This window comes from Schistosoma mansoni, assembly GCF_000237925.1.
Source record: "Schistosoma mansoni, WGS project CABG00000000 data, supercontig 0184, strain Puerto Rico, whole genome shotgun sequence".
NCBI lineage: Eukaryota > Metazoa > Platyhelminthes > Trematoda > Strigeidida > Schistosomatidae > Schistosoma > Schistosoma mansoni.
Genome location: NW_017386068.1, coordinates 46,769 through 64,030, shown reverse-complemented (window position 1 = coordinate 64,030; position 17,262 = coordinate 46,769). Strand labels below are relative to the sequence as shown.

Genomic DNA, 17,262 nt, shown 5'->3' with positions numbered 1-17,262 from the left:
CAAGAAATTACTGACCCTACAAATATTGAAAAGGATTGGTTTATACTGGCACTACGACTAGTTTTATACCAAATGGGCCAATATCGAGCTGTTTACTTTCTTCACCAAACCTTTACTTAGCCACACTGAAACGTGTTAATTCAACTTAAAAGTGGTATTATTGGTTGCAAAGCTTACAAAATGATACACTATGAAAAGTGAGAAAATGTTTCAGTTGCTTTTTATATCAACAAGTAGCAGTGACTACAAGGAAACACATTCAGTGAATTATTCTTTTACAAATGATATGATCACTACATTCAGACAATTAGAATTTTGAATACTGAATTAAATGAACAAATAAAAATATAGTGGAGATCATGAGTCGATTGAAGCTAGACCACCATGAAAAACCTGGAAGCACTAGAAGGCCGTTTCGCCCTATTATGGGACTCCTCATCATTGCGCATCCATGATCCCACCCCGCGAGATTCGGACCCAGGACCTACCAGTCTCGCGCCAGAGCGCTTAACAGACAGACCACTAAGCCGTCATCCAACGGTGTTAATGTTTAACTTCAACCAATCCACGAGTTAGAGCAACCATTCACCAATGTCTTCAGTGAGTTGATATTTAGCTTCAATTGACTAACGACCTATAGTATATAAAATTACTAAAATCTCCACAAAACCCTCTTCTGAAAATAAAAATACGTTATTCGACTTGTTTTCTAATATTCATTCAATCAGTTTATACTACATATTTTGGAATGACACATAAGTTGTAACTATGACGAAGTTTTGATAAGCAACTATCCAAAACGTCTAATATATTAAACATTTCAGCATAAAACCTTTACTTTATTCAGTTTATCTTCGCTTTTTACAAATGTCTATATTATAAGAACTGAACTATGTGATTTCCCATACATTTACTATCATCTTTATGTATTGAAACGTGTCAAATATGTGGTTTAAATATATTGAATAAAATGTTAAACTTATGATATTAAAACAGTTATCAGAAAATTCTAATGATGTATTTTTTTCATAAGATCTCGCTGTACTTTAAAAGGATGCCTTTCTAATACTAATATAATATCTATGAAAAGAAGACTATAATTGTAATATTCCATTTGAATAATTTTAAAAATCCCAGAAAACAATTTGTTGTTACGACTTTTATTCCCATCTGGTAGAAATAATTCAATATTTTTTTTGTTTTTGGATGAAACATAATGGAAATTATTCAATTCTATTCTTTTATAGTTAAACAATTAAAAATTCAATGTAGAAACCGATAAACTATACAAACAAATATAAATTCATCTGGTTACATCCAGATGTTCATATATAATTGTACATTATGATCAAAAATGTACTAAATGATGTATAGAGCTGAAATTTTTTTTTACATCCAATTTGTTTGTAACTATTTGTCATCTGGCTTAAAATATTAGCCTATGTCAATGATAACTATTTGGAACATACCACTCTTATATTGCAAAGTGTTCACAATATTTTATACATTATTTAATTGAAATGATTGAAGCATTTCAATTTCTAAAGAAACAATATCATAGTATCAATGAAATATTATATTATTGATAAGTCTTGTTAATGGAACGCTATACTCGGATCCTAAGGTAGTTTCGTAAACCCCAAGCTAAATCTACACAACGACTTGAACATGAGAAAAAAGGCGCAAAATATGTAAGAAACACTTTACTCCAAAGGTTCACTTATGTACAGAAAATATAGGGTTTTTATAGTATTTTAGAAGTCCTTCGGTCTTCCTGAAAATTGTAGAATGCTACTAAACATAGTAACAGTGTAGTAATCAGCCAATCAGAAACTCTACATGTGACTTTTTACTTTCGTGATGTTTCTGGCCAAACTTCTAGTTAAATGCTGATTGGATAAAATGCTTCCTAATGTTTTCTGAGCCTTTCTTGTTTATTGCGAGAAATTTTAAGGATCGCTCCACTAATTATGATACCAACCAAATAATAATAGGTAACTTGAAAAGGATTTTATACAGTGAATTTATGTACAGTCACATCGGTAATAGGTGACAATGAAAAATAAAAGCTCTTTAAACAATCAAGGCACTAGGAAATAAAAAAGATACAACCATGTCACCTCAAATTGATTTTGCTTCCTTCCAAATACTTCAACAAAAGATAATTTTAATTTAGAGATCGCTTTTCATAACTTTGTTCACCATCTAAGAAAGTTAATGGCACACTTTGAACAATTATGACGAGAATCTCGTCCCGATGAATACAGGTAGTGATATATGAATTTAAATGATATGATAATAGATTTTCATGATGACAATAATAGTAGCTTCAATAAAAAAATGACTAGTTTAATTGGGCAGTGTATGATATTTTATTACAGACCATAGTTAAATATAAATATGCTTAAATGCAGCTCACTTCTTTTTTGTCTGTACGTTAGGCCAGGTATATATAGTAATTTATGCCTACTTTAACTCAGCGTATATATATGCTCAATATTTCTAAAGTTTGTTGAAAAAATGCTTAGATTGTAAAGCATGAGACATATGAAATTTTTCATTCCATAAAACTTCACTGGGAGTTATACTAGTAAAGGTACATATATATATTTCCCAGTTTGACTTTGTATTAGATGTAACAAAGTACAACCTGTAAGGTATTGTCATGTCAGCTATCAATCGTCACCTAAACAATTTATAGTCTTTAAAATGCACATTTAATTTCTAGAGAGATAATCGAGATTACAAAGTGCTTTTTTAGTTTAAATTGTGTTTTCTTTTCTTATTGGATATATGCATCTACTTGAAGAAAGTATATCTTCACTACTACAAATCTGGAAATGATAATATGCTTATTAATCAGCAATGAGAAATTGACAATCGTTTATAGCTTGAGTTCATATTTTATTCATTTTTCCCTCCAATAACTTTGATAAAATATTCCGAAGAATGGACTGAAAACATGAAGGAAATTTTCAAATTTTAATAGTTGAATTCATGAGTCAATCTAAGCTTGGTCACCACTGAAAAACATTGGACGGCCGTTTTGTCCTATCATGGTACTCCTCAGTAGTGCTCATCCATGACCCCACATTAGGGAGTCTAACCCAGGACCTTCAGTATCGCGCGACCACCCAACCTCTAGACCACTGGACCATTGGATGCCGGCTCAGTGGTATAGAGGTTGGGCGTTCGAGCATGAGATTGAAGGATCCGGATTAGAGTCCCACGTGAGGGATCATGGATGCGCACTGCCGAGAATCCCATGGTAGGATGAAACGGCTATCCAGTGCTTGCAGGTTTTCAATGGTGGTCTAGCCTAAGCTGACTCATGTATTCAACTATTAAAATTACTACAATCTCCACAACCCCCCATTCCGATAATAATTTTCAAATTATCCGACTTTTTTACGTAAAGAAATTATCCAATGTCCCCACAATTTATTTAATCTCAAACAGCTTCATATTACTCACTATTTGTATCTAATCCCAATAACCATGAAAGATATTTAATTATTTTTTCTGAAGATTTACGATGTGCTTACCTGTGAAAACAGAATACAGTAAAATATTTTGTAAGAACTGATAAACTATGCTGTGTGTAGATTCGATGAACGTTTTACAATAAGTCGAAAGTAAGTAAACCATTACTTAGTTCACAGCTAAAATTTTTTAGCTGATCAAAGGTATGTAGCAAGATAAGACCAGTAGTTGTTTTTCATCGTGACTGCATGTTAACTGAATTACCATCGATAAGATTGGAATACAAGGAAGTTGTTATAAACTAGCTACAACTGAAATTCGGAATTTCAACTTCGTAGTGTGTCTGATTAAAATATAGCAGAGCTGAAACTAATAAACTTTAGCCAACTGAATACTAAAATATTCTCTAGTTAATCATCTAAAAGACAAGTAAGCACTCAGTAGTGAGTGAGTCCCAATGTATACCTAAAGACCAAAACAATAATGGTTCGAATGATTTGACAATGATATGAATACAATGGATGAGGTTGATTCATACATGGATTGACTCTAGAAGTTGTATTGATGGATTTTAATTTAGAAGTTTGAAGTTAAAACGCTCATTATTACACCTGAAATTTATTTTTAGATCTTATCTCTTGGAAGCTTATGAGGGTATCCTAGAGAATGAATATTCAATCCTAAACCAAACCAGTAATTTAATGTTTGATAGTCTTCTAAATAAAGTCAGTTCATAAGTATAAAAAACTAACTATCATATCTAAGTTTCTCAATATACTATACAGATCATTATGAGAAGAACATACAAGTTAAAGTGAGATAAGTCAACAGTTATTAAAATCATTTCATGTATCAGAAAATGTTAATTTTGAAAAACTTTCAAGTGTTATGAAAACAAAATTGTTTTTCTTTTTTTGGTAACGGAAATATTATTACACCTTGATAATATAATAACCATTTTTATCGGTATAAATAAGAAAATAAACTATGTAGATCCTTTATTATTCAAACCAATTTAATTTTACAAATTTCATATGATTTGTTTCTTATATATTATAAGAAACACAATGTACATATATATGTTGATGCTTCTTAAAAATATCCCCCTCTCGAAAAAAAAATAAAAAAACTAAAAAAAAACAAATTATTTGTATTTATTTCCCAAAAATAACAAGTAAATAACTACTATTCTTCATTTACTCTTTCTTTCGTCTAAAAATTGTGTTCTCATTTTAAGAAAAAAATAAACAATATTTGTTTGTTGTTGGGGGGAGGGATGGAACATTTCATAAAATATGAACCTTTGCATGTTTGTTTGTTTTTTTTTGAAAATTTTATTCATTTATTTTCTCTTATTTCATTCAAGTAGTTGTGTTACATTTTTTTTCCACTTTTGATATGTTTACAATAAATATGTCTTTTTAGTTTATCATAAACAAAATGATAAATAAATGAATGTTTACACCTGATCATCGAATGTTGTTATTATTTGTTTATTTTATTTTTTTATTATAATAACTGTTATTTATGTTTTGATCCGTTTCTACTTTCTACTCTGATTTGTTAAGTTGAGAAAAAGTATGACTTTATGGATTTAAATTTTCTTTATATTAGTGCTTATTTAGTTATCTATTTATTGAAAATAGGTTTAAAAAGTAACATAAATCATTGTATTGCTGGACATCGATAGATTTTTAAAGTTTTAGAGATAAATATCGGATCACAAATTGTTATGTAGATGATTATTCACATTATGTTTTTAAGAACTATTTTTACTTTTACCACCTTCCACATAGATAACTATGGTCATTGTAGGTGGTTCGTGAAGACTGCTAGACTTTATAGTTTACCTCCCTAAATGACATGAATCAGGGGACTACTGATCTAATAAACATCTGACCTGAAAAAATAGACAACATAATACGAGTAGGGCATTGGATGCCGTCTCAGTAGTTTGATTTTCAAGCGCTCGTCGTGAGACCTAAAAGTCCTGGATCCAACTGCCGGTGGGTTTAGAAATACAGACTACCACATATTAGTACAAAACAGATATTTACTGGTTTTTTTTAAAGTTCAATGGGCATTTGAAGAAGGTAGGCATATAATGTAAACTATAAATTAAAGCAGTATTTTCTCTATTATCTTCATTTCTGCAAATATTTGGTTTTGAAATATGAGACCTATAATTCACCTAGTCAGTATATAGTATCGAAAAGTCAATCAACATGTTTTCATCAGTATTTTTAAAAGATTCACTTAAAAAATAGATTAGAACAAGTGTAATGACAGAAGATAAAGGTTTCATTCAATGTGTTTAGTAATTTGTCATAACTTTCTATCACAGGATCTAGAATATATTAGTATTTAGTAGTTTTCAAAGTTTTCAAGACATTATATTTCATTATTTGTTGATTAGTTAAAGGACAAATATCGATCAGTTGTTACTGACTATACTTTCAGTAAAACTAATAAATGTCCTTAAACAAGTAGGTTGTTTTGAGAAAATATATATTTATTTGGACAGTTTTGTTCAATTATGTTATTTGTTTAGTTTATATGACGTATTTGCTTTAAATAAATATTTTAAAAAGTGATGGATCCGGTTTTTTATATTTTAAAATATTCAGTTATTTTGTGAGAAAAGTTTGAAACATTTACCATTTAATATGCTGTGGTTTTTCGAATAGATTTAGTTAAATACTTTTTTTTAATTTGACTAAATATTTAGCCTTGAAAGTGTTACATAACCAAAAATGTAGATATGGATTGTTTGTATGTTCTGAACATTTACAAGTTATTCAAAGGATAAGCTAGAGTTGGAAAATGAGCGTCCATCAAAACATATTTCACAAATCATACAGTGAATTTCAGGAACCAATGTATAATATAGAATACTATGAAACTTTCTAACAAATTACATAGGTCTTTGTATCTCACCATGTCGTGACTTGCAGAAACTACCAAGCACATTATTAACACTACCAAAAAAGAAATTGGTCCGTAAAAATATAGACCAGGTTTATATTTCTTAAACGAAGTTTCGTCATAATTAGTTCAATACAAAGAAAACTATAGTAAAGTATAAATAAATTAATACTGTATTCATCAAACGATTTTGCATGTATCATACACTTGAATCTAAATTATTTGAAACTGATAAAATATCTCTAAATATCCTTAGAAACATTGACTATTGAATATGCTATAAAGTCACATGAAAAATCAGCGGCGAAACTATAATATATGGACAAACCAATCAGATGTAAGATAAAAGGTTCATCTGGCTAAATAGCGTCTTGACATTTTAGCTGGTATTGATTCGTGATGGAAACTCTAAACCTAGTTCTTAACTCTGACCATCAAATGTAAATCATAATTCTAATTCTTCATACTGTATTATAACCATCATTTTTTCTTAGTTAATAGGTGAATATTCTCACTGTCACTTTAACACCGTTCAAAGGTCGTTCATACATTATGATGTGACCAAATTATTTATCAAAAGAATATTTAATAATACTACTTGAAGTGTACCTTGACATTATTGTTTTATTTCCAAACATAAATTTAAAGGTATCCCCCAAAGGTTAAAAAAATAAATGTAAAACAAAATAACATTACAATCAATTGAACCATTTAAATTTTGATATTGTCCGGAAATTTTAAACAAATAAATAAATATTCAAATATAAATTAAAACATATATAATCAATTGATTTATTTAAATTTGATTTATTCAATATTGATTATATACTCAATATATTTTCAAAACTATTAAATTGTTACATTATGAAGTTGATCAATATATTTATTTTGTTTAAAATATATGTTGAATTCATTCTTAGAATTAAATACATGAACAATGAAAAAAAATAAAATCCTTTATTAAGCAAAGATGGATAGCGGCTAGCAGTGGATTACAGGAAGACCGTTTTGTTCTGTTTGGGACTCGTCACCTGGATGTACCTGTATCTCACCGTTGATATTCACTCCAGTACTCAAACCCAGTACCGTCCGCTTCAAATACTATCACGTTATCCACTTAGCTACTGAATCCTGATAGACAGTTGTTTGTGCAATGGGGTGAAGTTTAAAGTCCCAAATAGGACGAACACATGCGTCCGGGATTCCACTGCTAGCCACTATCCATATTTGCTTAAAATGTTTGTGAATTAAGGCTATATTGAAGCAATACGCACAGTATGCACATATGCCAATAAAAGACTGATCAATCGCAGTCTTAAACATCAATAGGAAGATTCAAACAAAGTAATACCAAGTGTAATAGTCAGTTTGTTCAAAAAAGAGTTCAACATAAGAAAAAAAGGTATTTTTTCATGTATTTGGGGGGCTGTTTGTAATTTGAATTGAATCATTCATAAATAAAACTTTCCACAAAATATCTGATTGGAAAACTGGTTCCTATTCAAATAAACATTTTATTTTATTCCTTTTCTCTAGCAGAATTTGAACACTTATTTTATTCAACATGCATAACTTTCTGAAACTTTATACCTTATTTCAAATACTTACTGTTTGTTTAGTATTCAGTTAAGTAAATTAACTTATGCTAAAACTATCAGAGTAAGCTTGCAATGTATGAGAGTGAATGTGTTTGATAATGAGCTAGGCATAATAATAATGATGATCCTAATAACTAAAGATTATTTATCAATAAGGTTTCTCATTTTCTGCTATAGTGAATCTATTCAAGACTTCTTTAGTTAGCAAACAAATCCATCATAATCTAACCATGGTATGTTAAACTAATTTGAACCCTTTTGGTCAATAATTTCATAAAATGAATTTAAAATTTTAAGTAGTTTGTTCAGTTATTAAAGTATACACTACAGATAAATCACTTAAATATTTATAAACTCGAATAGACTATTTTACCCGTAATCTTGAATTTATTTATTTATTTATTATTTAAAAATAATGTAAATTTCTATGAAATGACCAATTAAACTTTTCTTTATATTTGCTCACTTCTTATGAATTTTCAAACAATTTAAATATTAAGACATAATTATATGAACGAAGAATATTCGTTTCAATAATTTCTAATCAGGTTCTACAATGATAAAACCAAAATAATAATTCATAAAAAATTAACCAAGTTTAAGGCAGAGTACATCATTTAAGAAACTGTAACATGTGAATCAAGGATTGTTGTTTGTCATATAAAATCAAATCAAATCGTTAATGTTGGGACTGACTAATATGAAGTGTTAACTTGAATTAGTTTATAAGTGAAATGAGATTGTGAGATAAATGGTTAGAATAAATATGGTCAACATGGGGTTAAGCAAAGGTGTAGTTAAAACTGTTAACAGCTCCATTTTAGCCCATTTAATTCAGACGGGACATACAGACAACATGAAGCAATCTCTAACAACAATATTTCGTGTCAACAGCAATTCACCTAATTCCGTCAGATGTGAGAACCCTGCAGACGGCTGAAACAATCACTATTCGTATCGAAAAGCCAGAGCTTTATATCCAAATGAAATATGTTCAACCACTCCATTTACCCTGGCCAAATTTTGGCCCAGCTAGTTAATAATCATTTTCCTAATAAGGTGGCGTAATTTGATTAATGTTCATTTTTATATCCTAAACTCATTTTATCCATATATCTCACCATTGTCATTATTATTATTACACTTGCTAACCTTTTCGAGAAATTTATTCAACATCTACTCCTATCTGCTTATTCTTGCCTAATTTGTATTATTCCACTTATCACGTAATTTCTGAATTGTAATTACATGATTATCTCTCTTACCCCCATGTTGACCATATTTATTCTGATCATTTATCTCACAATCTCGTTTCACTTATAAACTTGAATTAGTTATTCAAGTTAGCACTTCATATTAGTCAGTCCCAACATTGACGATTTGATTTTATATGACAAACAACAATCCTTGATTCACATGTTACGATTTTACGTGATGTACTCTCCTTTAAACCTGACCAATTTTTATGGATTATTAATTTGGATTTATAATTGTAGAACCTGATGAGAAAGCATTGAAACGAATATTCTTTGTTCATATAATTGTGTTTTAATGTAATGGGAATTATTCAGTAATTAAAATATTACCAAATATTCACTTCGAAAAAAACTTCACTAATCATAATAATTTTGAGTTTTATATGTTAATCTGTTCAATTAAGAACTTTTGAAATAAAAATAAACACTGTAAGCAAAGATGGATAGTGGCTAGCAGTGGAATCTGAGACGCGCGTTTCGTCCTATTCGGGACTCTTCACCTGGATGTACCTGCACTTCTCATCTATTAAAATTATTTTTTATAAATTTATCTAAGAAAAAATCCATTTCAAAACTTTCTCCATATTTCGGTGGCCTTTGAAGAACTAAAAGAATATTAGAAAAGTGGTAATTTGTTTAAGATTTTCTCCTAAAATGTGATTTAAAGTTTATTGGTTAACTTTATATTACTTAATATTAGTTTTGTTAATATTGAAATGATCAAGAATTAGTTTATCTACATTGGTAAACATTTGAAAAGAATTATTCATAGTTCCATAAATCTTAAAGATAGCATTTTAAGTAAATAAATTAGATTCAATTTTAAACAAGTTTACTTTTATCAGTACAGGGTTGTGGAGATTGTTGAGTTTTGATTGAAATCATGAATCTATCAATATTGAACTATCAGTAAAAACATAGAAGCACTGAACGGCCGTTTCATCCCAGTACGGAACTGTACATCAGTGCACATTCATGATCCCGTGCTCACAACTCAAACAAGGAACCCTCGGTCTCGCGTACGTACGTTCAAATCTATAAACCACTGAACTGGCATTCGTTGCTGTTACTGTCTAACTTCGATCAATCTATGACCTTGTTCAACCATTCATCTATCATCTTCGATGGATAACTCGATACGAATTGAAATCCATTTTTCAAGGTCTCTCACAATAATTCCGAGAATTACCCCAAGTTTAGTTTTAATCATTTTATCATTGAGCCATCTTTAGTTTTATATTCAATTTACCTGATCATCTTTGCATAAATTAATATTAACATCAGAATTTGGCATTCATTTAATAATAAAACATTTTAAATAACTCTGATATATTTCAGTTAATTTCCATATTTCTAAATTATATATATATATATATATTGTACCCCTGTATGGTTGATTTCTGTTAACCCAAAGTTAATTCACTTCACTTGAGAAAAAAATACTTATCATTCACAGTAGATACTACTGATGAATGAAAAAAAATTTTTTTGACAAAGTACTTATAACTGGTTAAGGAGCACATTGTTTTTTGAGAACTTTATTCATCTAAGGGGGGAAAATATTATTTTTTTGGTTATCTATGGTTAGATAATTTTGATTAATTATATTAAGTGAAGGAGAAAAATTTTAACTTATTAAAATGAAGAAAACAAATTAATTCAATAACTTTAGAGAATAATATTGAATTTGAAAAATTTTTTTTAGAATTTTAAAAAGAGCTTACTAGTTTATATCATATTTTCTTTTCGATTGAATAATTAAATAGGATAATCTTCTAGTGGTCTAGTGGTAGAGGTTTGAGAAAATCGAAGAGAACGATAACAGAGAATGATTGGTATGGAAACGAAGGAACAACTAAGTCTGAGATAATCGATGTGTATTTTGTAAATGAAGTGTTTACCATATGGTTCTCAGATTCTACAGTATAACTATTTCGTTTAATAAGCAATAACGGAAGATGTATGGCGAACCCGCTATTGCGTTGTAGTACTTAATTGCAAATAAGACACAATCATAAAATTCAATCATTTCTAGCATTAACGTCCTAATGAAATAAATGGTGTCATCATGAGCGTTTATGAAAAAATGATTAGCAGATAAAAATTTATCTTAGTACATGATCTTTTCATTTTATTGACAAGATATATCATGTGAAATTTGTACTTACCTGAAATTACTACAAGGATGTATCACCCATTTTCCTTGTTGTACTTGGCGTCGTTTCTCTTTAAGCAGTGCATTTTTACTTCCAAATAATTTCATAGCTAGTTTATTATCGGATGGTTGAAAAAAAGCTTGAAATTGTTCTTTTAAATAACTTGATGTACTTTGTTTTAATGGATCCACAGTTGATTCATTTACACTACCATTAGCTAAAGCGGTAATAGCTGTTGTTGTTGGTGTTGTTGATGTTGCATTGTTTTGTAGAATTATCATTGTAGAACTATTGATACTCGACGTAACAGTACTCTTATCAGCTAATGTTATAGGAGAGTTAGGAACACCTACTCCTGTATTGATAAACGTTTGGTCAACGCCAATATCGTTTATGAATTCAGGATTACGTGTACCACTTGAAGAAGAACGATAAAGAGTTGTTGCTGGAACCGGACGTGATTGCATGGAATCTGATCCCAATTCTATAGAAGATGAATCTAAAAGTTTACATGCGGATGTATTGATATTATCCTGACTTAATGTTCCGTGTGTATATTTTTTATTAGTACATGGATAGTTTTCAGTTTTTGAGCTACTCGGTTGGTGTTTAGTTTGCTTTCTAAAATTAAATCGATCATTATTACTGAACGGGTGATGCTGTTCTACTGCAGTTGTGTTCATTCGTCTGACTGCATTTAAACGATTAGATTTTTTAGGCACAGAATGTACTACAATATTTGTTTCATTATTATTTGTTATATTTTTATTCAAAAGTAAGTCTCTTTCTTTAAAAGTATCACTAGTCGTCATTTCATGTAATCTGCCTGAATGTATTGAATGCTCAGAATCTATTCGACTAAAATCACAAGAAGGCCAATTTTTTCTTGAAAATGCATCATCTGACATACTTTCATCATACATATCTACCGGGATCTCTAATATACTACTATCAAATTTCTGTGGAGTATTGTACACTTGTTCAAATGTATTTGTGAATTCATTTATTCTGTAAGGCTGTAGATATGGTTGGTTGGTAGCAGTATGATAATTTAAGTGTAGAGCAGATTGCTGGTGACTGCGTGATGCCGGATGGGATATTAATTTTATATTATGAAGCTGCTGTTGAAGATGACGATGTAATTTATTTTGACTACGATGTGAATGATTCTGTTGTTGCTGTTGTGAATTTCTTTCAGTTAGTGAACCTTCTGTATTGTCTGGATTATATACATCTTTTACTTCGGATATTGCTCGTCGTAAATTTGGGCGAAATGTTCTATTAAATAATCCCCGTAACGATGTATGATTATCATCATCAGCATCAATACTTTTCGAAAAAGTAAAATGAACTCTGTTAGGTGTATGCGTAAGAAAATTACGTGAATTATTCCACCCTGTATGTGGTGGCTGAACTTCTTGATTACTATCAGAGTTTATACAGCCACTGTTATCCTGAACCGGTTTATTTACATTGCAATGTTCATTATTACTAATATAAGTGAATAATTCCTGTGAATCATTAATTAAAGGAGAGTCAGTAGGAGTATTATTGTTGTTACTATCATTTTTATGTTTATTACTACTATAGTTTATTTGATTAGATGATAATGAATGTTTTGGATAAGTTATTCGTTCAGATTCTATTCTTTCATTTTGATTGGTTATTGTTGTAGTCGTGTGGGAATGTGGAATATATTTGGATGGTTTTGATTGGTCAATACTACTTCTTGATTCAGATTTGATTAATTCATCAGATTTTGATAAATGAGGTTCAGAACCTAGGTTATTATAAGCAAGTAAAGCAAAAATAAACAAAATTCATTTGTACGTATATACATATACATTCATTAAGAAAACGTTTGATTACCTATCACATAGAAACCTCAGGAATGTTTGTATTTCTGTTGTTCGAGTCACAAAGGGAAAATAAAAGAATTGATGAATCCAAACTTTCGTAAAGTAATCTTCACATTATGAAATATCATAACAGTGAATAAAATTAACAATGAATAAGATTATATTGTTAGGTTTCATGATGTATATGTTTTTAAACTTAACATGGCCTGACATTTCAATGATTTAATTAGACTTCATTCATTGTGGTTTCATCGCACCATATTCCTAATAATAACTCGTTAGAAGACTGATAATGAGGATAAAATTTTTCGATCACCAGCATTGAGTAACTTAATTTTATATGGATTTCAGATAGACTTTATAAAAATGTAATATGGCATGGACTACCTGGAAACAGTTAGCATTTAGTATATGTTCCTGCCATCTAGATATTTCAACAACTTATCTAATTTTGTTTGTTTTAATACATCATTATGGCTATCATTAGCATAACCTATTCAGGTGCGTTTGTGAAAAGTGTACAAATTTTTGTTGTCCAAGTTACAAAGACCCCATTAGAGATATCGTAGTTGCAGGTAGGCAATATGCAGCGAAAAGAATGTACATTATTTAGATGTCGATTGACTGGACTGCTAACTTCTAACTGGGCGATCACTCAATATTTTTTCGTGAGGATCGATCAAGAAGTAAGAAACGAAAACTTGTTGAAATACATTGTGCTGAGAACTCGATGCTGTTCCAAAAATATGTTGTTGAATAAAGCTAATAATAAATAAGTATGTTCTGTTTCAAATACAGAGTTATTCGTAGTTTGAACATAATGATAATTATCGACCAAAATGTAGAAATGGAATTCTGTTTCTGAAGTTAATAATCAGCAAATATCAACTTGATAAAATGAAATCCGTTTAGACAATTTTTTGACAAAGACATATTTAATAATTGCTACATTCACGTTTACTTGATATTCATTAGACGATTTAGATAAGTAAAAAGTGTCAGTGTAGGGTTGTACAGACTGTTGAATTTAGATTGATTTCGCGAATGAATCAACGTTAGACCACTACTGAAAACCTAGAAGCACTGGACGGTCGTTTCATCCTAGTATAGAAGTCCTCAGCATTGAGCACTCAGGAAATGGATTTTTTGGAATTCTAGTGGTTAGGCGTTTTTGAACGAGATCGAAGATGCTGAGTTTGAGTTCTGCATGAGGAATTGTGGATGGTCACTGCTCAGGAACAGCTTTCCAGATCTTCCAGTTGCTCAATGGTGGTCTTACACTGATCCTCTCATGATATCGATCCAAAAATGTATGTTTTATTGCAATTATTTATGATTGAAAGCGATAACATTTTCTACAATTTTTGATAGTTTTGTTGCAAATCTAATTTTAAAACTGACACTAATCAAACTAAGTTATAAACATAAAGAAGAAATTTTCATTTCGCGGTTGATAAGTAGATCAGTAAATAACTTAAATTAAATGCGAAATTAAAAATGAATGGATTTCTAATTCATCTTTTGAAAGTTGAATTAATACAAACCACGTTTCAGGGAAGCATTGAATGGACATAAGTCATTCAGAAGATACTGGTCCTAACTTTTGGATAATAAATCAGCAGAATAATGATAAAAGCCCAAGATATGCAGAAACAGCTACTGTTTGTTGTTTTGAACAAGACGAATGTATACAGAAGAACCTGTGTCTCACTTGATGATAGGATGATAAATAATATCTTGTTGAGCTTTCCTTCCTTTATTTTCCCAGTTTTCTTTGGTTAACCACAAATTTATTTCATCACAATATTTTTATTGATCATTTCTGCCCAGTTTTCATTTCATTTGTAATTTATGATTACAATGTCCAGTTTTATTATTTTAATAACATATTTGACCCCTTGACAATTTAAACATGTAAAACTACTTCCATTTTCTTGTGCCCTTCTGAACTGTTTTTATTGTTATTAGTATTATAATCACACTTATCACAATTATACCATTTTTGTACTGACTATCGCTTTTATCATTCTAACCCTCTGTATCGTTAAAAGATTGGAAATATTTATTATGTTTCATTGTGTCATGATCTCTTTCTCATTTTATCTGTTCTTCTGTGAATTGAACTCGTATTTATGATTATCCCTTTTCTTTTATAAACTTAGTTTTTACATGTAACAGATAAGAATACTATTATGAGGCACAACCTATTTGTACGAATCAGTGAGTAAGTCAATGATTTTAAATAAAGCCAGAAAAAATATTGATGCAGAATAATATGAATTCATTACATTTCGTGGTTTCTCGTCAGCTGCTTACAACCAAATATGTAATAGAATTTTGGCATTAGGGTAATAAGTAGTGTGGAACAATTGAATGCAAAGGATTGGAATGACAAAAGAATATCAATGTGAACTATATATATATATATATATATATATATATATATATATATATAAATTCATAAAGGGAACTAATTGCATGAAAGAGTGAATGACTGATGGACTAGGTGAAGATTTTGGCAAAGAATGTTTTGAGCTTTTGTCGAAAGTTATTTAAAATGTACGATATGATCAACAAACATGAGTTTGCATATATATGGCCGATACACTCAGAAATTCATGATTATTCTTCGTTTCAATGGAATAGAAAATTGTGAGATAGATTCAACGAAACATAAATCAGTTTTGTTAAACAGAAGTTGTACGTTACTCGTAAAGAATTTACGATAGAGGTTATCTCTCTTTGAATACATCTACATTTTATTCTTGAACGTAAATCCTTTTAGTTCACATATTTTGTAACTCAAAGTGATTTGATATCGAACTCGTTGTTTGACAATGAACAGTTTAAATTCATTACGTAACAATTCAATTTTTGCACCTACCTGTTGCTTAAATATAGATGTCTTTAGCATGAGTGAATTTTTCCATCGCTTCACTTAGGCTACTGTAGTATATTAAGTAGTTTGCTTTTGCAGCTCTAATAAATACTTATTTCATTGGTAATACAGGGTGAAATGATGGAGTATATTTCATTTAGTAGAAGTAAAATGTTCATTTTAACAATCTGGTATAAAAACATGAAAACAGATCACTTCATGATGTGAAATGGTGTGTAAAAACATTATAAACTCCACATTTTATTCTTTATGTTCAAATTCTAAACTACATTTTGTGACTAATGGTGTGAACAAGTAATAATAATAAGGTGGATTATTTACGTTTACTTGTTGCCCAACGCAACATCTATGACCTATGTCCAAGTGTTCAACTGAGAGGGATTGAAGAGTATAGCGAAATGAACTCGACAAGTGGTGTTGAGCATCCATACCATTGGTAATATTGAATGTCACTTGATGTATCCACATACAATTACAATACCAAAATTGGATGAATTGAAAATTTTATGGGAAAACTTGCGTTAATTAATGACGTTCTGGTGATTTATTATTTTGGTTGATCTGTGCGGTGGTAAAATATATACCACTTTCTGTACTTAAACCAGATACCATTTGATTTTTCTCAGCTCCTAGAACGATGTGGCATGGAAATGAACTAGTCATTCTGGTTCATTTAAAAATGTTTTCTGTATTTTTCATTGAATTTTGTTTTAATTAACATACCCTGATTAGAGTGAAAGGGTTATAAAGTTACTCATTTTTAGAATGTAAGTTGGCTGGAACCATTATTATAATAATATAGTTACCATATATTTCTTTTCACCGATTTATGAGGAATTATAAATGAGATCTCATTGATGTTACAAGCGAATTCACCTTCAGTTTGTAGACTGTTAGATTAACCTATTTATATGTCCAATAGTATAATGAACAATCTATGAAGCATTCAACAAATTAAGTTTGGAAAAACAATGAGGTTACAGCTATTTGTATCATTAGACAAACATGGATTGTCTACGGTGAGATAGGCATAATACGCTGTGATATAATCAATGACCTTTCATTATTTTATAATTGTTCCCATAA

At 29.9% G+C, this 17,262-nt stretch overlaps 1 protein-coding gene across 1 annotated transcript in view; it reads right to left on the bottom strand.

Annotated features, from left to right (window-relative positions):
• Smp_212410 (hypothetical protein) overlaps window positions 1–17,262 on the bottom strand; it is a gene marked incomplete at both ends in the record, with an annotated part of 82,052 nt that overhangs the window by 62,348 nt on the left and 2,442 nt on the right. The window contains one exon of the mRNA XM_018794464.1: window positions 11,431–13,198. Within this exon, the coding sequence (XP_018647037.1) occupies window positions 11,431–13,198 (1,768 nt within the window). The remainder of the gene's footprint in view (window positions 1–11,430; window positions 13,199–17,262) is intronic.